This window comes from Hylaeus volcanicus, chromosome 3 (genome assembly GCF_026283585.1).
Source record: "Hylaeus volcanicus isolate JK05 chromosome 3, UHH_iyHylVolc1.0_haploid, whole genome shotgun sequence".
Classification (NCBI taxonomy): Eukaryota; Metazoa; Arthropoda; class Insecta; order Hymenoptera; family Colletidae; genus Hylaeus; species Hylaeus volcanicus.
The window spans coordinates 24,480,451-24,506,311 of record NC_071978.1 but is presented as its reverse complement, the minus strand read 5'-3'; the positions used below and the strand labels follow the sequence as shown (position 1 = coordinate 24,506,311).

The following is a 25,861-nucleotide window of genomic DNA, read 5'->3' as shown; positions in this document are numbered from 1 at the left end:
TCACTCCTCGTTTTTCTCTCTCTCTCTCTCTCTCTCTCTCTCTCGCGATACAGCCAACGAATAAGAAACAAATGATTTTTCTTTAATATTTTGCTTTATTTACAAAAAGAAAAAACAGGTATAAAAAGATTTTTAATTAATGAATTATGCTACAGTGTCATACAAACTATCGGGATTAATGATGTTTAAGCATCCCGATTTTGGAATGAAGAAATTTGTTAAGTCTCTGCTTATCTCGGTATGCAGATGTAGATACTGATATTTGTCAGCATGTCGAGTATTCAATAACACTATGCCGACATCGGCCACATGTGCGTATCTTAATTCATACGAATCGTCTTCGTGTACGATACTCGCGCTAGTTATTATAGCGTGTTCTATGCATTGACTTAATGAGCATCCTCCTTCCTTGCAAACCGAGTCCTTTACAACGTTAATTCTAGACAAAACTGACACGTCCAAATGAGAACCTGGTAGAAACATCAATAGTTATTAAAAGAATAAATGAAAATCATATTTCTGTCGCTGATATTTACCCAGAAGAAACAATGTCGCGTCGTGTGCGAGAAATGCATCCACTCGTTGTACAGCAGGATTATTGTAAATCGATATACTTTGCCAATAATTACCTTCTGGATAATAAATAAAAACCGACGTATTTATTAAAAATAGTTTTCCATCCATAACACAATGGGGAGGAACACTGGTAAAACTTTCAGGAACCTTTGCACCCTTTTTCCATGTGCCAGTATGAATATCAAGAATATCAGTCGTAAATAATTTCAATCTATGCCTTCCGACACCGCCTATTATCGTTAATTTATTTTTCAGAAACACGGCAATCATGTGTCTCCTTGGAACTGGCATCTTTGCTTCGTAATACCACTTTTTAGATAGTAGAGAATAACGCCAAATAATGTTGTTAAAGTGTCCAGTACCTAAACCCATTTCTCCCCCAACTGTATATATATTGAATCCTAAAAATAGCTTAAATGACCACAAGATCTTCCTCTTGAAACATAACAGAATAAATTTATACCTCTACTAGCGACTTGCATTCCAACTATAGAACTCTCTGAATCTTGTTTGTGTTTTAATTGCATGCATTTGGACAATACGTTATCCTTCCAAATATACAAATATGGATCTTTGTTAATACATTCGTATGTTTTGTACACAACAATGCCTTGTATAAACTTGAGTAACCTGTTTTCCATTATATCTGGAATATCTGGTGTCTACAATTGAAATATTATCAAACCAAGTATGAATATACTATGTAATCGAGCAGCATAATAATTACCATGTGACGGTGTATCCATTGGTTTCTTACAAAACACAAATATTCCATAGAAGATCTTGTATTAACATTTTGAAGCAACAGAGTAATATTACTTTTGGTCAACTCCAGAAGTGAAGGTAAAGGAAGTTCTTCGAAACGATCTAAACAAGTAGCAAGACACATGTCTTGTAATACTTTAATGTTCAATTCTTGGGCCAGTAACCATATATCGATTACTTTGTCTGGTAGCAGCCAATTTATAGTAATAATATCTATAGCTTCATTTGTTAATTCATCCACCATAAATAGTACACTCAATTGTAATAAATTTAATAATTCTATGAAATTTTCTTTTACAAATTTACTCATAGAAACTTTCAACGGATGACACAGAACATCTACTGGTTCTGCATCATCGTGGATCCATTCGACAAAACTCTAAAAATACAAAAGATCTCAGTTATTCCCATGAATGATGGGGACATATTTATTATATTAATTAACAACAATAGAAACCTCCAAGGTAGATAAAGAAATATCATAATTAACAACGTGTTCCTTGTCATGGGAATCATTAAAATTGTGTGAAAATAGGGATGCAAAGTAACGGCTTTGTTTCGCAAGTCTTTCTTTATTTACTTTGATACGATGATCATCGAGAATCAAAGTTAAAATTTCCATTATATTTGCCCCACAAGGGTTCTACCGTCGCACAGTGGGACAGAATTAAATTATAGGTTAGACAATGGATGTATCCAATTGTAAGTATATAATTTCGTTATGTATGACCAGGAATTCTAGGCAGCCAGTGGGCAGATATAGATTTAGTAGATGTTATAAAAGTAACAAATGATACATAACAATTACAGATTACAGTATAAATATAAAGAAACATATTGAATAAAGTTTTGCAATTCAAACTTTCGCGCTCTTTTAATTCAACCCCATAGCCATCTAGCGGTAGAAATAACGAACTAATTTTCGGAGTATGGTCAGCGCCTCTATCGGGAACACGCTCAAGTTTGTCGCTGAATAGTTCCTGCGTGCACTGCTAGATGGCGCCATTTGTTCAATTATCGACATGTCGGTAAATTGATGGAACAAATGGCGCCATCTAGCGGTGCCAGTAGGAACTATTCGGCGACAAGCTTGAGCGTTTTTCAGATAGAGGCGCTGACTAAACTCCGAAAATTAGTTCGTTATTTCTACCGCTAGATGGCTATGAGTTTGAAGCAAAAGGGCGCGAAAATTTGAATGTAGTTCTGTAATCATTAAATATAATTCCTTCTGAGATGTCTTTTACACTTTAAATATTTCTTTTTATTAAATTTTAAACGATTATGAATATCTGTAACACATTTGTGATAACTATTCGAAAATATGGAGAAACATATTATACATGTGTGCTTATGAATGCACTTCATCATCCACAGGTATTCAAGCCTCTAAAAATATGCGATTATTATGATGTATTAAAACTTTTATGACGTAGTTTAAAGCTAAAACCTGTTACTACTAATCTATTAAGTATGAACCGCTACGTATAATATATTTTTACACTGTTTTGTCTTTTCATCTTTTCGTCCAACGTACATCAGATATACGATACTTACCTGGGTGGAGGCACAGAGGACCAATAGCAGTGAATGTTTTCAGGGTGCATAGTCCATATTTATTCGGATATATTCGAGCTCGAAGCAACCCGCTCGTTTCTTACTGAGATATGTTCGCAACACGATAGTATCGTTCGCTTATGTTTTCGTTGTGACTTTTCTAATAGTTTCTGTGTAGAAATAACACCTTGTTAACGGCAAAGAATGACAGACGGTACGGGGAACGATGATACGACCGCTTTCAACACGATATCGGGTAAGTTTTTGGATTCCCTTTAATGCCTTGCTTCTGACACCGGCCATTTGAGGTTAGATCGCTCGAAGCACAATGGTTTTTTCTCAGACAGAAGGATTTCGTTTCAAAAGGATTTTAAAATATATGGGTTGGATACTCGTCCTTCGTGGAAGTCTCTACTCTATTCGCATCGATATCCATGAATGTTTTAATTGTATATTATACAGAAACTCGTAGAGGTGACCTTAGAATCACGAATACTCAACGTTTTCGTATATACCACGCGGTTAGTGGCTATAGCACATTTTGAAATATATGTATATATCGATAAGTGTACGCGTTTCAAATTAATTCACGAAATATAGATAAATCTTAAGAAATAATTAATATTCGTAATACCTACCTTACAGACTCGCCCAAGGTGGAAACGTATACAGCTGGTCCTCTAGTTTTATATTCAACGGCGCAGGCATGGGCAGCTCAGTTCCATCGCAGTCTTACAAGTACCAGAATATCGGAGTCTTCGGATGACGAAGACTTTTCCCAATATCAATTCGAGGATGACCTCGAGTACCTGAGGTCCTTGGATCCAAAGGAGTGGAAAGATCAAGACCATTACGCTGTCCTAGGCTTGAAAAAGCTCAGGCACAAAGCAACCGAAGATATTATAAAAAGGGCTTGTACGTAATGAAAGTTCAAAGTATACTCTGTAAACGAATGTAGGTGTTATGTCGTTCGCTATCTTGCCCGATGCCACGATTAACGCGGTTGAGGAGTATTTGATGCGTGAATTACAGATAAGCAGAAAATCCTCAAACATCATCCCGACAAACGGAAGGCGATGGGCGAGGAAATCCGGCCGGACGACGATTATTTCACCTGTATTACGCGGGCCTGGGAAACCCTGGGTACCACCGTGAAGAGGCGGAGTTACGACAGCGTAGATCCTTATTTTAACGACGATTTGCCGGATGAGAAAGACTGTAAAAACAATTTTTATATAGTAATGGGTAAGGCATTTAAAGAGAATGCCAGGTGGTCCGTGAAAAAGCCTGTGCCGCGATTGGGTGGACCCGACACGCCCCGAGACAAAGTCGAAAAGTTCTACTCGTTCTGGTATGACTTTGATTCGTGGCGCGAATACTCTTACCTGGACGAGGAGGACAAAGAAAGCGGACAGGAGTAAGTATAGGACGTTGCGGAAGAATGCCACTTTTGGGCCCGAAAAAAATGCCAACTGATATAGAGATAATTGAATTTGCTAACTTAAAGTTGACCCCCTGTCTCAAATTTAGCCGATACTTAAACTTCTCCTTTTCTCTTTAATCGCGGTCGTTTGTTTAGCCGAGACATGCGCAAGTGGATCGAGAAGAAGAACAAAGCCACGCGCGCAAAGCGGAAGAAAGAAGAGATGGCGCGTATACGTAGCCTCGTCGACATGGCTTATAACATAGATCCCAGAATAAAGAAGTTCCAGCAGGAAGAGAAAAACAAGAAGACGGCGGCGAAGAAGGCAAAGCAAGAGGCTGCGAAAGCGCGACAGCAGGAGGAGGAAAGGATAGCGAGAGACCTAGCCGAGAAGGAGAGAGTAGAAAGGGAAAAGCGGGAAATCGAAGAGAAAGCAAAATTGGACGCGTTGAAGCAAGAAAGGGAGGCGCAGAAGAAGGCCCTCCGTAAGGAACGAAAAGCTCTAAGGGATCTCTGCAAGGCTAACAACTATTTTGCTGAGAATTCAGCGGAAAGCATCAGGCACATGGAGAGCGTAGAAAAGATTTGCGAGCTCTTCAAGCTCGTACAGTTGGAGGACACTATGAAGAAGTTACAGGCTGAAGGCAGAACCGCGTTCCTCGAAATCGTGGAGGAAACCGAGAAGAAAATAGAGGCTGAACGCAGGATCGGTGTTATTTCCAACGACACTCGTAACACCCCCGAAAAACAAGTGAAGAGTCAGGCAGCCCCGTGGAACGAGAACGATATACAGCTTTTGATCAAAGCTGTGAACTTGTTCCCAGCGGGAACTAATCAACGATGGGAGGTAGTCGCCAATTTCATTAATCAACATAGCAGCTCTTCCGCCGGTGTGACACGCGACGCGAAGGAGGTTCTCGCTAAGGCTAAAGATTTGCAATCGACGGACTTCAGCAAGTCTAGCCTGAAAGAACAAGCGAACAAGAAAGCCTTCGATAATTTCATCGCGGAGAAAAAAGCCAAAGAGTCCGTCGAGGATCGAATGCCCGCTGTCACAGAGCGTTTAGATCATATTCCGAACGGCGTCACCCCTGAGCAAAGAGACGCGAAAAAGGAGCCTCAGCCATGGACACCCGCTGAACAGAAGCTTCTAGAGCAAGCTCTGAAGACTTATCCCACGACCGTGCCTGACAGATGGGATCAAATCGCAGCGTGCATACCGACTAGGACGAAAAAGGAGTGCATGAGGAGGTATAAGGTATGTACATACCTCACATCTTGATTACTTTGGCCATCGTTATCGATAAAGTTCGACAATATCCATTTTTATTTTGTTTTTCAGGAGCTGGTGGAGCTGGTCAAGGCGAAAAAGGCGGCGCAAGTGATGAAATAATATCAATCTTTGTTTGAGAAATCTTTTTCTAACTTATTTCAACTCGAAATTCAGACGACTCCGCGAATCATTTCGAGTAGAGAAACGTTCATTGAGTTTGGAAGACGGATGAATTTCAGCTTTCACCGGAATGCCAGCTATTGTATATACTTGTGCCTTGCTTTAGTTTGTACGTGCACAGTTTGTAACAGGCTAGGAATCTTCTGCTACTTACACGCGTTGAAACAATCGCTGCGCACCAACTGTACATTCATGGCAATCGTTAATCGCATGGAAGAAAATCATGTTTTCCCCTCCGAGAACCTTGTCAATATTTCTGGAAATACATTTCTTTTTATTAATTTTTTTTTTTCTTGTCCATGCATCGTTCCTTCCGCGAGATTTCATGTAAGTAATGTAAAATACGACAGTATATCAGAGCGAACGCAGTCGAGGGCGAAACTTACCCCATCCTACATTATAAATAAAGACGAATAATATTTCGAAAACGCAGTATAACTGGACCTTCACATACCGACATAAAACCAGCAGCGTAAGATGTTTGAAATCCTTATATTTTAATTTGACACATTTTTTGACAACATTAACAACAACAACTTTTTTCTGTTAGTTTTTCGTTTTTCTTTTCTAGTCAGCGATAACCGTGTCCATGCAGTTCTTTTACGTCGATCTAGCCAGTCTCGTTCGAACACTCTCGGAACCGCATGCGCATACGTGTATATAACGTTTCAATGTCTCTCACTCTCTCTCTCTCTCTCTCTCTCTCTCTCTCTCTCTCTCTCTCTCTCTTTCTCTCTGCGCTAAACATTTCGCTTGATCAAACTCATGTTTTACATCCTCGATTTCAAAACGAGCGTGAAAATTGGAAAAAATTATACGGTAGATTAATCGCCCGTTCTATTCGACGATCGATCGGTTTCTGTTTTTATTTATTCTCGAGTAGAGATTCGATTGGTTCACGTGTTTTTTTAAAAAATGCTGTGATTGTAGGCTGCAGAGATGGACAAAATTTCGTTCGAGTAGAAGAGAAATAAAATTGTAACATTTTGTTTTCGTAGTACAATATTCAATGGGATAATCGATCAAGTAAATGTTGTATTCAACGAGTAATGTTCATCTTTTATTTGTTATTCGAATCTTTTATCCAGGTAGAAATTTTGCTCGTCTCTGGCAGACAGAAAGTGCGCACATTTACGGTTTCTATTTCCGTTTAAGAACTGCTCGGATGCAACGACTATCCGTCGCGCGTCGATCGATTGGTCTTCGAAATTGCAAATAACACAAGCAGAAAAGAAAGGTATAATTTCCTTGTAAAGCGTAAGCCTGGACGGCCGCGAGTCAGTTTCGAAATCCTCGACTTGAGGTCGCGTCGCGATCGTTCGCATCGGCCATTCGTACAACGAACGTGTTCTATTCTTTGACTCTTTGCGAACGCGACGGTTCGTTTTGCGGTGGATTCGAAAGCAGTCGATACAACCACAAAGAAAATTATTTAGAAACTTGACCGATAACTTCTTGAACATCGTATTTGAGAAGATTCATTTTTAAAATACTCGAGTATATCAAATTAATTTAGAAATAGTCGTTCATAGAAGAACAAGCAATTTTATTAATAGTCTTTGATTTAACGATTCACCTTATTTTCCAACGAGCAAAGTCTTTGATTCGATAAAGAAGCAAAAGGAGCAAAAATCGAACAGAAAAACGGCAGTATATATCGTGTGCGTGTCTGTCGGTTGTGCATCAGGATCTTAATCTTTCGCGGTCCTGGGTCGAGCGAGGCTCGACGGAGATGCACCGAGAAATCCGAGACTCTGAACCGCGAAGGGTTGATTCTGTAAAATTTCTAATGAACTAACGAGAGTCGTGAATGTACGATAGTACTCGGGTTTCCTCCTTTGCTCACGAATTGATTTACTGTTGGACTGTCGAGGCGTCCTTGTCGAAACGCATCAGAGTACATCTATTAATTAAAAAAGCTGGTCTCAGTTTGCGCAAGCATTGTCTTAACAAAAATAAACGGCGCGAGTAGCGTGTGTGAGAGCTAGAGCTGTTCGAATTTCAAGATATTCCCATTCTGTCTTTCTATTTCTTATTTGTAAATTTTTACCAGCTTTCTCGCGTGATCCTGAATTTCCAACAGGTCTAGCGAGAGCCCAAGCTGAGTGCCACGTGTTCGATGGAGTCGAACGTTCGAAGATTCAGAGAACGACAAGTTCGCGCTTGATTCTCGACGGAACGTCGTCCGTCCAGAGATAGTATAGAAAATGTTGGTCTCTCCAAACGCGTCTACTACACAGGAGACGCGACAGCGGTGTGTCTCGGGCGTCTCTACTAATCCGACGTTATTACGATTCATAGGTATAGAACTCTTCTCATCTACGCGCAATAATCTACGATTTCGGTGTAAACGCCACTTTACAACAGTATAAAAAGATCGCTATAGACAAAGACGCGCGCAATCGTTAGAAAGACGCTGGAATAAAAACGAATACGAAAGATCGAGTACAATGTATACAAGTAGCGTTCCCAGGACGATTATTAAATGTACGGTTGGGAACAGGTAAAAATGCCTCGTGTCGAATTATTTATTACTTCGCTTGCGTCCGATAATTCGTTTAGAGTCTGTTAATATTTCTTTCGTTTACGTGAATAGTGACTTGAAAACATTCAAAGAGAAACGATAAATTCAGGCTACTCAACACGAGATATTTTTGATTATCAAAACGTATCAGGGCGCGAGTTATAGTCACTCTCTTCGTTTATCAAGTTCGATACTCGTCTCGATCGGCTCCTCACACACACACCACGGTACCTCTACTATCGCAATCCCTAGGAAAGCGTCCAGAAATGGAAATATCGGTCAATCTATTTTTTTTTTAAATGGTCGTCAGATTTTGTTGGTTCCCTTGTCGGCGAAGGGCTAGCGTCGAGCGCATTCTTACACCTTAGAAGACTGCATACACCACTCATCGAAAATCAGAGACTGCCTTTCTCTTAGACTCAACGATTCGATTGAATTTTAATTACGATTACAATGGTGGAACAATTAAAATCAAGACGTGGACGCGAAGGGGTTGAACGCTCCCGTGTTGCGAAGCGATTGTTAGATTCGCAGCAACGATAGGTGATCTTAGACGTTTGAGCAGCAGCGTACATGCCACGTACCACCAGCTAAGAAGATCAATCGTCGAAATGCGGTGGGTGGTGAACGAACTAGGAGGAATCGAGAGAGAAAGTACTTAAAAGAGTCGATCGTCAGTGTTGAATCGAAGCGTACAGCCTCTGGGACCCGATAATGGATCCGGAATCGACGAGGTCGGAAGGAAGCGCCAAAAAAATGGCCAACGCGAATCGAAAACTGAATACAGAGACGGGCAAACTATTAAACGTTCGTTTAATTTCGTTAACTCTAATTCTTATTCAACCAATAACGAATAAAACAGTTGTTCACATTTTATTCGTTGTTCGGGAATCGTCATCTAAATCCGAATTTTGCCCATCTCTGGTAAGCGAAAACGCGGCGAGAGGATGTCCAGAGTACGTGGTTCTGAAAATGTCATCGATGACAGATTATTGTCGACGTCGTTTCAAGGTACACGAGAGAAATACACGATCGTTTCGTTTGGGTTTTGCTCGAAGGTTCAACGGCCTCGGCGACTGCTTCCCCGCCGAACGTCTCGAAGATCTTTCTGAAGAAGGAACAGGGTCGGTCGAACATCCGCAGAACCACGTCTGTTGGATGTTTCCAATCGTACGATCGGATGTAAAATCGTGGTGCGTGGAAGGGGAACGGCTCCCACTCCCGATCGATTCGTCCTGCGGTCTCGGAAACTGCGTAGGAAAACCAGAGATGGGCAAACAAAAATTTCATTCGAGTGAGAACAACGTACAGCGATTTATTCGCGACATATCCCATTGAACAGTTATACAAATGAACCTTCGTGCGTCTCCTTTGCTCTATGTATCAAAGATAATTGAGATTGCGTTGTACATTATTCGGTAACGTCAGCCTCTATTTGTTCAAACACGCGAGACGCGATTGCTACAATTCAAACTCCGTTGTCCATTCGACGAGTAAGGTTGCAGAGGTTGTTTATCTTTCGTTCGTTGTTCGAGTCGGTATCTAGACTTTTGCCCATCTCTGAGGGAAACGTTAGGCGCGGGCTCGCACTCTCTCGCGCTCGTTCTTTCCTGGCATGCGCGCGGTCCTCTCACTCTTTCACACTTGTACGCGTTCCTCTTGCGGCTATAAGAATATATACGACGTCAAAATTTTCGTTGGGGGGCGCAATTTGTAAAAATCGAGTCTAAAACTGGGACCCGGGGTCGGGGAAGAGTAAAATCGTCGGTGCGTTCGATAGAAAGGAGTCGGAGTCGGTATCGGTAAACGATTTCGCGCGAGTGGTAGGCGTTTCCGGAAGTGGACCGTCGATGGTCCACGAAACAGCGACGCGAGGGCCGAAACGTAGTCGTCGAGCACGAACGAGTGTACCCGATGGATCTGAACTGGGTTCCGTAGGAATATACAGGGTCTATCGAAACTGTAGGCAATGTATAAAGTGGATGATAGAATTCGCAAAGTTAAACAAAAAGGTTTCGTTTGAACGGAGGCATTTGGGGGAGGTAAACGAATCTAGGGAACGGGAGACGATAATAAAACGAATATAATAAGTTTAAAGAGAGGATAAATATGGACGTTGGAAAATGGAAGCAATTTAAATGAATATATAGGAGACATAGAAGAAGGAGAGCTTAGAGATCTATGTCTACACATTTTTGTTTGTCTTTGCGAGTTTAAGGTCCAGGTCAGACTTCACCCACAATTCTAATAGATTATGCTCGTATCTATAGGTATCATTTGATCGTCGCGGTAAATTGTCTGGCGAAAGCGTCGATCGTGGCCAAAGTTGATCGCGAACCGTGGTTCCTGGCGCAGAAGTCGAAACGAAATTGATACAGTTATCTTTTATTTCTGATGCGATTCGATAAATGAATATGGCCCGGTAAGAGTATGGCTTACTGTCATTTTAAATCAAGGCCAGCACTTGATCTATACAATTTGAAATTTCTGTATTCAAACAACGATGGTCTGGCAGCCAGGAAACACTTCTCGCGCGTCGGTTGGCCGATCGTGCGCAGACTCAACCTAGGCTGTACAAACGAATCTCGCGGCATTTGCGTTTATCGGCCATTTATCCTCACGCAACGTATATGTACAATTACGGTACGAATAATAATTATCTATAATATCGTTACAAGTATCGGTAGCGTACACATTCAACACGCAACTTGCTTCGTAATTCGCGGTAACGGTACTTCGTTCTAAGTTGATAAAAGTCTCTTCTCTGGTCCGAAAGAAGTTACAGATACTTAGGCACTTGTTATCTCATCTAGAATCCATCGTACGAAGAGCAATCGGTGAGTTCGATTTATCCTAACAACGACAATCGGAGGAATAAGTATTTTACGATAAGAATGAGAGCGATAAGGATCAATCGTCCCGCGCGAATTCCATTTATTTTTCATTTTCCTTCGTCGTCTCGAGTCATCGAGAACGCACGAGTACCTGGAACGCGTTCGACAACCATAGAGCAGTGGCTCTCAACCATTGTGCCGCGAACGTTTGGCAACAGATTCAACGAATTTATCTTTTATCATTTTCGAATTCCCAAGCAATTTATCATCGAACTCTCTCTCATAATTATCAGGATTGAGAGTTGTTAAGATTAGGTTTAAAAACAGCATTTCACAGCCGAGCCTCGTCTGCTTTACACGCGTATCGGCATAAATTTAATACGTTCATTTTACAAGTACCCTTACATAATTTTGCCATAAAGACGTTAAACAAATAAACGTACAAACCGTGCCAAAAATCGTAAGAAGGCCGAGAGACTCTTCTTCGAAACCGTGAGTTAGAAAAGATTAAGAGCCACTGCCCTTGAGAATTCAACTCCGTCTGGAATTCCTCCACGCTTTCGGTGCTTTAGCCGCTTTTCCTCTCGCGTATTTTTTTTTTCAATCTTTTCTTATATATTTTTTTTTTTTCGGCGCACGCACACAAAATACAAAAACAACCACCCCCCGGTACGAAGGACCGGATGGTCGCGCGATCGTTGCTCTCGTTGCTTTATTGCTTGCGTCACCCCGTCCTCTTGCGACCGCGGTCGGAATCCTCTTTGCTACCCTCTGTCCAAAGAGTTTCCCTGTCGCGGAAACGTCAACGTTTCCGTCGTCTGGCGTTTCGCGCGATTGGCCATCGCAAACGCAATGGCTCGCCCGTTTGCACCAATCTCGACATGAAATCGGTCACAAACGGACCGATTCTGTTCCCTCAACGACTCTTATCCGGCCAAGGAACCGTCATTCAGGGACGACGAGTCATCCCCGGAATCAATGGACGAAGCTCGTTCCGGAAATCGATTCACGGAGGCGTTGGAGGTAATGGAGCCAGAAATATAGAATCGTTGGAGGGGTCGTCGTGTCGTTAAGAGGATGGCGGTTGCTGTTGCTGGGTGGGTGGCTGCGATACCGTTGCTTGACCGCGGTAGTACGATTGATACTGCCGCGGCACCGGCTGCTGCTCCTGCAGCGGCTGATAGCCGATAGCAGTGGGCTGTTGGATCTGCTGGTAAGGCGGACCAGCCCAGTGCTGGTCCGTAGCCTGTTGCAGCTGATACGTAAGCGGCTGCCCGCGACGTTCTTGCAGAAGCAGCTGATGGGCTGCTCTGTCCATCTCCTCGCGGGTCATGTCTAACGCCTCCTGCATCTCGCGGGACGTGTACCTGACGAAGTCGGGATCGCAGTACTGGCCCAGCCCTTGCTCCACAAGGACCTAAAGAGTAAAGGGAGTTAGCGTTGGTGCGAATTTCTCGAGATTATCGAAAAACGAGGAAAATCGGTGGAGGGACTCACCCGACCGACGAGACTCTCCGCGCTCCCGATGACCTCGAAGTTGGGCTTCCTGTCGGCTGGACTGCCCGGAAGGCTGTGGGAGAGGCGCTCTGCGCCGATGCTTCCGTTACTCTCCCCGGCCCAGGAAACTGACGAACGAGGAGAGCCGTCAAGGTATTAAGCTAGGTCGCGCTACGCTCTGCCTCTTAAGTCCTACGATCTCGACAGCGAGCGTCGTGCCACATCGAGCGTTATGGCATCAGCCGTAAGCGATCCAGACAAAATGCTGAAGCGTACCAAGCCAAGTAGTTCTGGCAGAACGCATGCCTCGAGCGACACAGTGTCGTCATGCTGATACACGCGCTTTACCCCGTCCACGTCTCTCTTCGTGTCCGTGTGTCGTATGTGCGAACCAAAAGACGTGCTCGTGCAGAGTGCAAGTTTAGCTCGGAGATGGGCAGAGTCTCATCTGAGATACCAAACGTCGAACGACTGTTGTCGAGATCAGAATCTTTTAATAAAGGAAGAAGGAATCTAGACGAGAATTTTGCCCTCCTCCGAAATGGAGACGCGTGCTCGGAGCGTGCGAGAAAATGGAAGGGTGCAAACAATGGGACAGTCGTATTTCGTTTGCGTCGAGTTTGTGTGGTGTTGGTGTGGCGAAATGGCCGCGGGTCGACTCGAATCCGACATGAAAGCGTGCTTCGGTTCGATTCGACCTGATAACGTTTCATCGTGGAAGACGAGATCAACGCAACAATGATACCGATGGAGTTTCGGGTTTCGTGGATGCCCGATGAACGCCTTCGTGACCGAGAACTGCGCTTAAACCTTTACTATATGAAACATTTCTCGCAAAAGTTTGAAAGCTGACTTCTTGGAACTAAATCCAAGTGAAACGACAGCAATTTGTATCAGATAAAAAGCACCTGGACCGGTCGCGAAAGGCGTGAATCGAAGGAGCGAACGGCAAAGCATTAGGACAAGGGGGAAGGAGGGGGTTAGTCACCTCTGCCGTGGTAAGAGGCCCGATGGGGCAAACAGGAGCAGTCGCGGCATCGACGGGTGTCGACATCGGCGAGGAAACCAGCGACGGCGATCGCCTGCGTCTGGGCGAGCTTCAGCCCGTTGGCAACGGTTCTCTTGACGCCTGTGCTCGGTGTAGCCGAGCTGCTCGACTGACCGCCGCCGACGCCGACACCGACGACGCCCACGCCGACGATGCCGCTGCTGGCGTCGCCACGTTTACGGAAACTCGACGGCGCCGACTTGCCAGCCGGATCGCATCGACCACGACCACGGGACCGAGACGCCACGGCGAGCTCCTGCCTCGTGGATCCTCCTCGTCTTCTGACCTTCTCGGAGCTGCTCCAACCGCTAGAACCTCCGGAACTTCCGGTCCCGCCGGACCCGCTGAACTCGCTTCCCGCTGACGACTCCCCGTCCTCGCGATCTACGGCTGCCGTATCCAAGGCGGTACAAGTTGTGCCTCGCATAACGATCGAGGGATTCGAGACGATTATCGATAGGCGAAGAATTATTTTCTTGGAATATTTTTTATTGGACTTGGGTACCTCGTAAGGCGAGACAGAAAAGTTGCGTTAGGTGATTCGAGCAAGAGATTTGATCGGTGTACAAGACGCTACTGTAACCGCGCTTTAGCACTGCCGTGAAATTTTTGGCTCTTTCGCGAGTATCACGTCGAATGATTCTTTGTGTAAAGATAAATTGAAAAGGTGGAATGATATGTAGTTTTACTTACGAGGCTTCGTTTTCGAGGAAAATAACTTTGAATATTGGCAAGTGTACCGAAAACTCGATGATTAGCTGATTCAGCTGGAATATTATAAGGTCGAGCAGGTGTGACTATTGCTGGCTGTTTCTACTTGCGTCGGGCACTTGTAAAGACTGACGGCGGAATGGGTTAAGTAGAACCGGCGAGCAATGGTCAGACACGTTGTCCGAGCTGTATTATATTCGTTGTCAGTCGCAGGCGTCCCTCAGGACTGTCTCTCGAAAACAGAGCCTTCTATAAACAAACGTTATTCTTCATTTCCACTTTATTGTAACACGAAGAATCATCCACCTCTAGTTTGAACCACTAATCGATCAAACAGAGGCGAGATAACTCAGCGACGCGCGATGGAGATATCGAATGGTATCTTTGAATCATATTTACCGAGCTTTGCCCCAGTAATACATGTACATACGTAGAAAGTAGTGCTCCTTTCGAGCAAAGCAGAGCGTATTTACTGAAACAAGACAGTAACTGAAGCCCAGGGTCCACCTGGCCAACCATTAGAGCAGTCTCTTTTAATAAATCTGCCTTCCTCGAAGAGGCCATTATTCAATGTGTACGTATCGAAAGGTACACGGAAGAAGAAGCTTTGACAGACAGAGAGAGAAAGATAGAGACAGAGAGAAAGTGTAGATCGTACCGTGATTACTCCAGACGGCACAATCGACGCAGCAGCCCCGCGTCGCGTAGGAATAGTAACATCGCTTTCCATTGGAGGATGAACCAGGGCTCGAGCTGGTCGTGGCGGTCGACGTGTTCGTGCTCGATGTGCTCGTGCTCGTGCACGTGGCGATCGACGGGGTGCCGCTTCCGGACTTGCTGGACGATAGTTGCGCGGGGTGCGGGGCAATGCCGGTGCTCGGGGCTATGGACGGGGGTGGGTTCCTTCGGGGTGGTGGCGTCGGTGGGGTCAGTTGCCGCTCGATTCCGTCCTGAAGACTGCTTCGAGCAACCGCGACGACGACGACGAAGACGGCGACGCGCGTCGAATATAGCCACGCGACACGGTCACACAGAAAACGGGCAAAAACCACTCTCTTAGTTTGTTAGAGGCTCGCCACACGTGCAACACCCTCACATCGTCCTCGAGAACCTCGAGCTGTCGTTTAATGGTCGATGGAACAAACGTAGTCATCTTTGCAATTACAGTTTCGTATCCCACTCACCTTAAACAGTTAACCAACTATTTTTTCAACGATATACTTTTAACCAGTTCCGTCTCCTTGCAAGAAAGAACGTGTGCTTATTTCTATCACAAATTTTCATGCGTTACTCGTACGGTAATGTAAATTAACGAATCGATTCGGTGTTCCGTGTTTACATGGATCAAATGTTCCCTTAAAATATGGTTTCCCCGAGATCACTACATTTGCTCTACCAACCAGCCTCGAGGCGCTCGACGAAATCGCGGAGTTGAGAAGCGTCCGAATCAACCAAGTAAATGATAACCGCGACGGGTGTAGAGAAACGAAGAACACGGCATGCAAAATCGGTTCTACCGGTTCCTATACGCGCGAACCCGCGTACCTATCGTCGGTTCTCAACTATATTCAACTATTCGCGACTATCCGACGCGTACTGCCGTCGAGATTCCCTCGAGATTCTCGACGAGCACGGTGGTTAGTGGTTACGCATGCAAGCGCGCAAGCGAGAAATGCTAGTTCGATCAAGTAAAAGCCAACTATGTGTCAAATCCCATATCCCTAACTTGTCTTACCATATTCGCTATTCGGATGAAGGTAATTACCGCTACCTGGACCACTGAAACGTACGATAGTAAACAAAAGACCGTAGAGAGATATTCAGAGATTGCAGAAATTCGCGCGGGAATCTAATCCTTTCTTTAAACCTTCGCCTTCCGTTCCCTGGCCTCGATAATTCAGCCTAATTTATGTCGTGTGTCCAGATATTCTCAAACTATTCGGGTCACGTATGCTCGCTAAGAGTCTAACACAACATGCTCCGCTATGTTTGAAACCGCCATCGCAACATGTGCAACTCAGTACACGAATTTAAACGACCTTGCATCGTGCTTAGCGTTAACGATTATCCGTTACTATTTCTTTTCAACATCGTGTCGTCTATGTTACGTCCTCTATTATCCCGTGTTTCTTAATAATGTTCTAGTCTAGATACGGTCCGTAAGGGAAATCGTTTAGACAGTTTCAAATCTAATCGTGTCGATGCGATCACCACCATAGAGACGGATACTTGGACGTCTAAAACCGGCAGAATTCGTATTGGTTCTCTACTTACTCGACCACTTTGTACGGGGGATGGTAAGATTGTTGCTGGACGGGATTTCCAAACACGGCCAACGGTCTCAGAGGAATGTTCTCCTCTATGCCCGTCAGCTTTTGGTCCGTTCCCATTTGATTCATCGCGCTGTCGCTGAGACCACTAGACACAATTGGGTACGTTCCGCGTTAAAAATTCGATCAATGCGATGTTCGAGTGCTTTCGGATAAGCTATAGTCGCGGGAATCGCGCGAAACTAACCCTGCTACGTTTGGCACAACTTGATGAGACCTTGCGGTGATTTGATTCGGTGCATCGAGTCCGCCTGCTCTGTGCAGCGAGGAATACGGCAGGAAGTCTATGGAATTCGTCGGGGAAGCCTGCGAATCAAATTTAGCGAATCGACGATCTTAATCAAGTTTCGTTGCGTTCCGATTCTTAAAGGAGAATGTCTACCTTGGTCGTAGAGTTCACTTTGAGCGACCTCGCCCTGTTGAAACCGTGGTGTCCCTTCCTCATGCTGGACCAGACGCTGCCGAAGAGTGAATGGTTCCTCTGTAAAATGAAAGGATAGCAAATTTGTCAGAAAGTTGCTTACAATGGCCACCGTCTGTGCGTGCCGCGAGCATCGATACCCTGTGCATAGGTTCCGGATTGTCGTCGAGAAGTTCCTCCAAGTTTCCAGAAATGGCTCTCTTCAGCTCCGGGCCAGCCTCGTGCAGAGTCCTTAAGCCAGCCTGTAAACAAACCATTTCCATTAGCGAAGCTGAATCGAAGGCCGCGGGCTTGCAAATGCGTTACCTGAAGCGTGACGGTGTTGTGACAGTCCTTGTCGCCGTCCTTCATCTCCTGTTCCTTGCGTTTCTTGAACCTCCGAAAGTAGTCCTGGATCAGGAAAGTCGCGTAGAACTTGCCGACGGTTACCTCGTCGTCGACTGGAAAATATTGTTTTTTTTTTCACGATGAAACTCGAGACAATAAATTTGCTACGTAATAAAAGTTTAGGTGAAGAGAAATACCTCCCGGCGGTGGTACCACTTGATCCAAAAGCTTCGGGCTGGTTCTCTTCCAGATTTTCTTTATCACCGCCCTAAGCTCAGCGTTCGCATCGTCAATGTTCCCCTCGGTCTTGATTCGTAACGACGTCCTCACCACGGCGAACAACGTCGCGTTGAACAAGACCGTACCGTCGCTGTTTAGCGGCATATTCATCGAGACCAGCCTCTGAAGGTATTTGCGATTAAAGATTAAAAAGTGTACAAGGATAAAAGTACCTCGGTGAAAAGGTGAGACCTGAGGGAACTCGACGATTAATTATTTCGATTGTTATTTGTAGTATACCCCTGAGATCTCGTAAGGTTATTCGTTCGTTATACGAACCTTGCACGCCACGCGATGAGGACAGAGTTTACCGAACCCCAGAGGCGGCGATATCTTCCTGAGGAGCGTCACGACGTCCAAGTGCTTGATGCGACCCTTCGCATCGGGATCGTATTCGGACCAGAGGCGAATGAACTCGTCCAAATGGTGGGGACCCAGGATCGACCAATCCCTCGTCAAGTAATCGAAATTGTCCATGATTACGGCGACGAAGAGATTGATGATCTGAAGAGGAACGATCGTTCTCGTGCAAAAATTTAACACTTGCTCTCGCGATCAAATAAATTCATCTACTTACGAGGAAAGAGCATAAAACGTAGAAAGATATAAAGTAGGGAAATGCAATGTCGGATCCACAGCTATTTGTGGAATTCCGCTCGTCGCTCCTATTATCGCACTTGACGTCGATGTTCGACGAACAGTCCATCATGATTTCTTGCCAAGCTTCGCCTGCATTGGCATCGTAACGAATTTATGACCGTTGCAAATTTTATATACGAAGATTCGTTAACGTACCTGTAGCCGATCTGAATAGGACCAACACCGCTTGCGGAAATGATTGGAAGTTATTGTTCCGGTTTATCGACGTACTGTCGTCGATCGCAATTTTTCCAAACACCTACAACATAAACATGTTTTTCACAGATCCCAACCTCCACCTTCCTTAAACCAAAGCTTTCCATTTTGATCGCTCACCTGCATACCTATCACGGCGTAAATAAAAAATAGCATTATAATAAGTAGAGCTACGTAGGGGAGAGCTTGGAAGGATTTAATGAAAGTCCAGAGAAGCGTCCTGATGCCTTCCCCTCTGCTCAACAGTTTCACCAGTCGCATGACGCGAAACAGCCGAAAGAAGTTAATGGAAATGATGGCGTAGCCCGGCTGAAAGTTTCACGTCTCCGTTAGAACGCGTTCCCCTTGTCCTTCCCTTTGTTTGCGAACGTGAGATATCGAGAAACTTACATTGACTTCCGAGTAAACGATGTCGATGAAACTTCCAAGGACGATAATGAAATCGAAAACATTCCACGCGTCGCCGAAGTAGTTCTGCGAGCAACGTTCGCGTCAAGTTATAATCGTGGAAGTTGTTTGCCTTTTCAAAGTAAACAACTTCGTGGGTAGGTGTTCGCGGCTTCCTGGAGCGATACATTTGTTAAAACGTTGACCTTAGGGGAACTACTTCGATAACTTTGTCAACGACTGTACCGATGTAATCTATATACATAAGAACGAAGCCCTGAACCTAGAAAGCTAAAATTTTCCACAGAGGTTTTCTTTATGATGTATACAAGGAATAAGAAAGGATACTATCGAAAAATATCGATAGAAACAGAGTTACAGAAAACAAAAGACAGTCACATATTGATTCGCGAATGAACACGCGATCAAATGCGAACGACATAAAATAAATAGTATTCCAGGCAAACCGCGAGGCACAGCTATTAAGGATATGAATGCAAACAGTTGTATCGCTTGGGAAGACCACGAGCAGCTACGAAATTTCCGTTAAATGTTTCAGTATTTCGCTCATTAATCCTATCGAGCCGCGAGACTACCTTGAACCGAAAGGCAGCCAGCTTGAAGACGAACTCCATGGCGAACACCGCGGTGAAGATCATGTTGAGGACGTCCAAAGCCTCCGTGTAAATTTCCGGTTGCCTATAGAACTTCATTGCCAGCGTCACGGTGTTGATCATGATCAAAGTGAAAATGGTGTACTCGAACGGTTGAGAGGTAACGAACCACCAGACTTTGTACTGTATTCGATGCTTCGGTATGTATCGCCGCACTGGCTTCGCCTTTAGCGCGAACTCGATGCAGTTTCGCTGCACATTTAATTGGAAATACTTGTAAGCGTGCGTGAACTCGGTCGATCAGAGGGACGTGCATGCGTGCGATGGGCAAAATTTTCATCGAATTGTAAATAACGAATGGGAGTAGGTAAGAATAAATTCGACGCGTCCATCTCTTATTCGTTATTCGATATTTCTACGTAAGAATTTTGCCCGTATCCGATGAAGAATCTAGTCTTTCGGCAAATGAAAAATGCCGTCGAAACGCTACACTCACCTGATTCTTATCGAGCTCGCAGTTTTTGTACTCTTGCTCACCCTCGTTCTGGAAAGTGACAATAACGAAACCAACGAAGATGTTCACCATGAAGAATGCTATGATAATGATGTAAATTATGTAGTACGCGGCCACTATCGGCCGAAAATTATGAATTGGTCCATGATCCTCCTTGTTAGAGTCGATCGACACGTCTAGCAATCTGTTGGGAGAGAAAACGCTAAGGGATGCGCACCGAATGCTCGGAAATTTCTTTTTTAACCCTCCATAACAATCCCTCGTCTCGAATGACCCTACGTTGCGTTTAATTAATGCTTTGTTTACTAGATAATATAACAGATACTTATATACAAATATTGCATCATATTTTTCGATAAATTCTGCAAGATTTGTTTTCGTCGGATACGTCCAGTTGGACATGTTACGCAACACAGGGTTAATCCTATGATCGATAGGTATCAATTTCAGAAATATTGTGCTTCCGATTGGTTCTCGTTTCGGATGAGGTACAAGAGAGAAGCTTATGCGAATCGACGCGACGCGAGCTTACTTACGACGGCCAGCCCTCGAACGTCGAGACGGTGAAGAGCGTGAGCATCGCCTTGGCGACGTCGTCGAAATGGAAACGGTTCTGGTGCCATTCTCTCTCATTCATCACCGGCTTGTTAATGTCCCCCATTTCGAACTCGAGGTACGTGCCCCTAAAAAATGGGTTATTTTCAACGACATCCTCCACCTTCAACCACCTCTTCCTATACTTTATTTCGGGGTGTCGTCGATGTCGTCACTGAGGGAATTTTATCTCTATTTTATTTCGTATTCTTTTTTATTTTATTTTACTTAATTTTATTACAGTAAAATCATTGAGAAAATAATCCCCTGCGGCGACGACGAAAAACGGCACTCTGTTTAAGTACTCGTGCTCGTCATATAACTTACTGGCACTCCTCTTTCGTCATTTTCGATGCATCGGTACAAGAGAAAAATTTCCCCTACATAACACAAGAAACCCATTAATGCGAGAGAAATTGCTGCGAGGTGCAGCCAAGAGGCTTCGCGCAAAGTTTCAAAGCCACGGAACGTAACCGATACTCTCGGCTATCCCGGTGCTCGATTTGCGTAACTCCCCAGAGTTACCCGATAATTGTGGATGTTAAACCATGGATTTAGGAATATGGCCAACCTTTGATACACAGGCGACGACGTGTAGCTGTTTCTAAATTTGATTGGAAGTCCGATCGATTAAAAAACGTCCAGATCGAAGCTAGAAAAGTGATCACTCGCGAATTTGAATTCCGAATCCTAGATCCACAGGGAGAATCCAGAAGTCAAGAGCAGCGGTGACGTTCGTCGATACAGTGAAAATAGCGTTTCGTTAATTGGCCATTCTCTTGGTAGAGCAAAGACAGACAGCAGCGAGTGATCGAGCAAAAGTAAGGAAAGATGAAAGAAAAATCGTGAAGTGACAGGGAAAAGAACAGCATTCCGTTTACCGTGCACATATAATACATAGATAATACAGATATATACTTTGATATATATAAATATATACAAAAGGTACGCCGTGATGCAGACTGTCTCGTTTGGCCTACGTCAATCGACGTGGATCGTGCACGAGTGGAATCGAGAGTCCAGAAAATAATCGATGTATCGACGGTGTATCTTGTCAAGCGTTTGATAGGAATGCTCGTCGAGGCTCAGTTCCTCCTTATTCGCGAAAGAAGCCTCTGTCGAATCGTCGCTTTCTCGGTGTACGTCGTTCACGAATAACGACAGAGTCCGCGAAGCGTTCGAACGAGCTCCTTTCAGAGATGGACAAATTTTTTATTGTGGATGCCGAAATCGAACGACGAAGAAGAAAAACGAGATACTTTTGATACGTTCGTTGTTCGACATGTATTATACAGCTGATTTTTGTGATGGACCAATTTAAATCGAAATAGAAACTTCTACTATAATTGAACTATAATTGAGTAGATTTTAAAGCTCTTTTTTACAAAGAAATCTTTACAGCTGCCACGAATATTTATAAAAATTAACAAAGGATAGCTTTCGATAGAGGTATTTTCGTTACTCGAATAAAATGTTTGTCCACCTTTGATTGTTATTGTACAGATTGTACAGATGCGAACGATGCGCCACTATATACAAGGTGTTCCTAGAATGTTTTGCCAACCACTTGTCGAACGTGTTTTGCTGGCGTCGATTGTTTAGAAACGTCGCGCGATCACACCGCGTACGAGAGATACGCCGAGAATTTGTCGTCCGTGATTTTTGCCGGTATTGTTCCGTCCATAATTGCTTGCAAGTCAAAAAGCACAGGCGATATCAATCGCGGCTCGTGCAGAAGCGGCGTAACGAGATTTTCCGAGAAGAATCGTCGCTTCGACAATGAAATTAATCGTCATAAATCGTTCTTACCGCAGGATTAAATCCATTTACGAAGCAAACGAGTAGAAATTTCTGACATTTCAACATTCCTAATAAAATGGACCAGGCGACAATTGTTCTCGAAGTGCTCTCGAAGAATTCTCTAAACGAATTCACACGATCGAAGATAATGCGTCCCAGCGTCGCGAATCGAAGTACGCCGATTTCTCGTCGGTCTTTCACGAAAGCGGATCTTCCGTTACAAACGACGCGATCGATCTTCCTTTACGTCGACGTTCGATCATCGCGCAGAAATCATATTGCAATGAACGAGGACACTGTGTGAGTTACGATCCGTTCCATCTTCTGAATATAAATTTCGGAAAAAATAGCGAGTACGTCGCAGAAATTCCAGACCTTTGTTTCGCCTGCCTTTCGAGGGGGATTCCATGTTGCCTAGGTCTAGGATACTTCATCTTTTATCTTCAGGGTTTATTAGTAGTCGGAACAACGTTCACGGTTAGTTTGCGAACGGAAATGAAAGGAAACGAGCGTCATGCACCCTTGTTACCCGTGTGAACCGTAACCACGAGTTTAATTTCGATCGTGTTTCTCTTGTAAAACTCTAAAGTTCTGTTGAAGATCTAGCGATAACAACAGAGTAAATCCCACAAGCAATCATCTACGGAAGCTCGCGTCTCGATCGTTTCGAATCGGCTACCTTGCAAAATAATGCACGCGTTGGCGGATGTCTTTTTTACCACGTTATATCGCGCTTCGCGACTACGTCGGCGCGAATTATGCGCTAAGGGTTGACGCAACACTCGTAAGCCACTCTAACCGTCTACGTCTATGCGCGCTTCTACGCTTGAATGGTTCTCTACTTTGAATCTCGTTTCGTGGGACAGTCTACCTCTCGAAGCGTGGCAAAAAGCGACCCCTCGAGAACCTGAATCGCTTGACGAATTAAAAGCCCGTCGACGGAACGCCAACGACTGATCTTTGCGAAATCAATCTTTCCGTGAATGGTGAATTTCTCGATAAAAAAAAAGAAATAGAAACTGGTCATTGCGAAACACTTTCCGTAAATTGGCGCGCAGAGGGAACGATCAGAAGTTCCTTTTTGCAGCGGTGGCTCGTGGTTTCGGTGTATGGACGCGTACGACCAGCATGCACTACGATTAAAGCTTCATTCCCGCATACACAGCGAAACTTGCATGCCTAACCGTTAAGGTGTCTTTCTCTCTCTAACCGAGGCTTGTTATCTACGAAGCATTTGTCAAGTCGTACAGCGAGTAGTGATATTACTATCCGTTTCAACCCTGACCGGTTGTCTTGGCGAAGCGTTAAATCGTTACGAAGCGTGTTAACGTGCTCGTGGGTGTTATCGTGAACGCAGAGACGCTCTGCAAAGGATAATATTGGCAATCACCGGTGTCCTCGGCCAGGTCGATCGATCGACGTGTCTATCTCGCGTTTCGATAATCCAGAGATGGGCAACATTTTATTCAAACGGTACGTAACAAATAAAATGAACATATACCGATTTATGTACGACGTTTGTTCAATGGAACGATAGAGTCGTTACTTGGAAATGTTTCGTTTCCATTCTGCAATTTGGTATTCGAAATTTCGATCCAGATAAGAATTTGGCCCATCTCTGTCGTAGTCCCGTGGACCGCGAGGAGGATACCGATTCACGCAAATATTCTCCTTTGAAGAGATCGAAGGAGGATCGAGAAAGATTAGCCGTGTCGATGGGAAATCTCTGACGGACGTTGCGACCAATCAGCGTGCAGCAGCGTCTCGCGAAGTACGGGGCGGTGTAGCTTCGTTTCATCGATCGGGAATCGCACGAATGAGCGACAACGGGTTGAAAATCGGAAACGTTCGGTCGATAAAACACGGGGATTTCCTCGATTACCGTCGCCGCGCCAGAGGACGATCGTTGCGGGGCAATTTCCTCGACTTCGCGAACCGACACCCCGTATTTCGCGAGGGAAATTAAATTTCCGATTCCGCGCGAAACGACGCGCTCACGAAGCTTCCGGTTGTAACGCGAGGCGATACACCTGACGTCGACGACGAAGCGCAACGACGACGAAACAAATACGTGATACGAGTCAAAAGAAAACCAAAAATTAAGAGAGAAAAAAATATACATGGAAAGAGAAGAACGAAAGTGGTGAAACGAAAAATGTCAATTACGAAGAAAAGAAAAAAATGAAATAAAATAAAATAAAATAGAGACAAGTAACAGATACAAAAGAAAGTGTCGAAATCAGAAACAAGTAAAGCAAACGTAGAAAGGTAGAGAATTAAAAGTTCTCTCGAAGATACAGTTTTGGTTAGCGTTATATCTTTCTAAGTGGTTGGCTTTACCTTAAACAGCTGTACCCCGATAACAGCGAACATGAACTGTAGGAGATAGGTGACCAACATAATGTTGCCGATCGTTTTAATGGCGACAATCACACACTTCACTACGTACTTTATACGTAGTTGGTATCAGGGCAGGTGAGCAGGGCGAGCGAGCACAGCGGGGAACACGGGATCGTGAGACAGACAGACAGAAAGAGAAAACAAAAAAAAAAATACAAAGTAGCATTAATCGAGGGTCTGCTAGTATTCGCTCCTGGAGTTTGGGTGTTTTTAAAAAAAGGTCCATGTGTGGGGGGCTATCGGGGCTATCGGGCTAACGGAGCTGTCGGGTGTCAGGGGGTGGAGTCGGGAAGCTTTATTTTGCGAACGTCCCTTTCGTCGTTTTCGCTTTTCCGTTCCTCGTTCGTTGGCCTTCGGTTTCATTTCGATCGGAACGTCTCTGAGACGCTTCGTCCCTCCAGAGCCTCCTTCTGGAGTCTTATGGGATATTCTTTAGCGAACCACGATCCTTTCTCGTCCTCGTTATCGCCCGGGACCGCGTGTAGGCTCGTCGGTACGTTTTCCTGTCGCGAAATTTTCACGGGTACGGTCTCTCGAAGGTCGAAGGTCGAAGGTCGGTCCTTCTTGGTTTTCTTTCGGTATCATTTTAGAGACATGGACTCTAGAGTCGGTGTTTCGAATCGTGAACTAAGCCCTCGCCATCCATCCAACCCACCAGTGCTCGATGTTTTTTCTCGGCAATGCACCTATGGGGAGGGGGCCACGAGATATATATTTCCTCGTCGAATCTAATCCCCGAATCGTCTGATCCGTGATTCGATCTCGCTTCGTCGTTGGGTCGGGACGCTTTTAGTCGTCGTTTATCGGAACGATGATTCGCGGGCCGAAACGTCTCTTCTTAGAGATGGGCGAAATTCTGATCCAGATGTTCGAGTAATAATTCCGATTCACAAATTTCGAATAGGGAGCAGGCTTTGCTGTATCGGTAAATTCCGTGTGTCTTTACGGAACAGTT

At 44.5% G+C, this 25,861-nt stretch overlaps 3 protein-coding genes across 7 annotated transcripts in view; 1 reads left to right on the top strand and 2 right to left on the bottom strand.

The window, feature by feature from the left end:
- Positions 1 to 30: 30 nt before the first annotated feature.
- Positions 31 to 3,036, bottom strand: LOC128874153 (uncharacterized). 2 transcript variants are annotated; one of them, XM_054118584.1, is made up of 5 exons: positions 2,896 to 3,036; positions 1,304 to 1,720; positions 1,040 to 1,238; positions 537 to 977; positions 31 to 470 (listed from the first exon to the last, which is right to left on the bottom strand). In XM_054118584.1, the coding sequence occupies exons 2-5, from the start codon at positions 1,649 to 1,651 to the stop codon at positions 145 to 147; spliced, it is 1,314 nt and encodes a 437-aa protein (XP_053974559.1). In that variant the 5' UTR covers positions 1,652 to 1,720; positions 2,896 to 3,036; the 3' UTR covers positions 31 to 144. The 2 variants fall into 2 exon arrangements, with proteins under 2 accessions (XP_053974559.1, XP_053974558.1); XM_054118583.1 differs by lacking the exon at positions 2,896 to 3,036 and adding an exon at positions 1,799 to 2,070.
- Positions 2,962 to 6,052, top strand: LOC128874151 (dnaJ homolog subfamily C member 2). Its single transcript, XM_054118578.1, has 5 exons — positions 2,962 to 3,151; positions 3,541 to 3,810; positions 3,928 to 4,312; positions 4,475 to 5,576; positions 5,661 to 6,052. Exons 1-5 carry the CDS (start codon positions 3,100 to 3,102, stop codon positions 5,709 to 5,711), a joined length of 1,860 nt encoding a protein of 619 aa, XP_053974553.1. The 5' UTR covers positions 2,962 to 3,099; the 3' UTR covers positions 5,712 to 6,052.
- A 196-nt stretch (positions 6,053 to 6,248) lies between these two features.
- LOC128874150 (muscle calcium channel subunit alpha-1) overlaps positions 6,249 to 25,861 on the bottom strand; it is a 72,548-nt gene continuing 52,935 nt past the window's right edge. For 2 of the 4 annotated variants that reach the window (XM_054118574.1, XM_054118576.1), the window contains 19 exons: positions 21,034 to 21,086; positions 20,649 to 20,795; positions 20,095 to 20,296; positions 19,581 to 19,850; positions 18,988 to 19,071; positions 18,718 to 18,906; positions 18,538 to 18,640; positions 18,320 to 18,471; positions 18,022 to 18,246; positions 17,661 to 17,865; positions 17,443 to 17,576; positions 17,277 to 17,378; positions 17,098 to 17,196; positions 16,903 to 17,021; positions 16,660 to 16,803; positions 15,044 to 15,342; positions 13,615 to 14,064; positions 12,627 to 12,754; positions 6,249 to 12,546 (listed from right to left, as the gene is read on the bottom strand). In XM_054118574.1, the coding sequence (XP_053974549.1) occupies positions 12,199 to 12,546; positions 12,627 to 12,754; positions 13,615 to 14,064; positions 15,044 to 15,342; positions 16,660 to 16,803; positions 16,903 to 17,021; positions 17,098 to 17,196; positions 17,277 to 17,378; positions 17,443 to 17,576; positions 17,661 to 17,865; positions 18,022 to 18,246; positions 18,320 to 18,471; positions 18,538 to 18,640; positions 18,718 to 18,906; positions 18,988 to 19,071; positions 19,581 to 19,850; positions 20,095 to 20,296; positions 20,649 to 20,795; positions 21,034 to 21,086 (3,453 nt within the window). In that variant the 3' untranslated portion in view covers positions 6,249 to 12,198. Of the gene's footprint in view, positions 12,547 to 12,626; positions 12,755 to 13,614; positions 14,065 to 15,043; positions 15,343 to 16,120; positions 16,165 to 16,659; positions 16,804 to 16,902; positions 17,022 to 17,097; positions 17,197 to 17,276; positions 17,379 to 17,442; positions 17,577 to 17,660; positions 17,866 to 18,021; positions 18,247 to 18,319; positions 18,472 to 18,537; positions 18,641 to 18,717; positions 18,907 to 18,987; positions 19,072 to 19,580; positions 19,851 to 20,094; positions 20,297 to 20,648; positions 20,796 to 21,033; positions 21,087 to 24,846; positions 24,955 to 25,861 lie in introns of all 4 variants that reach the window. The other 2 variants (XM_054118575.1, XM_054118577.1) reach the window with 2 other exon arrangements.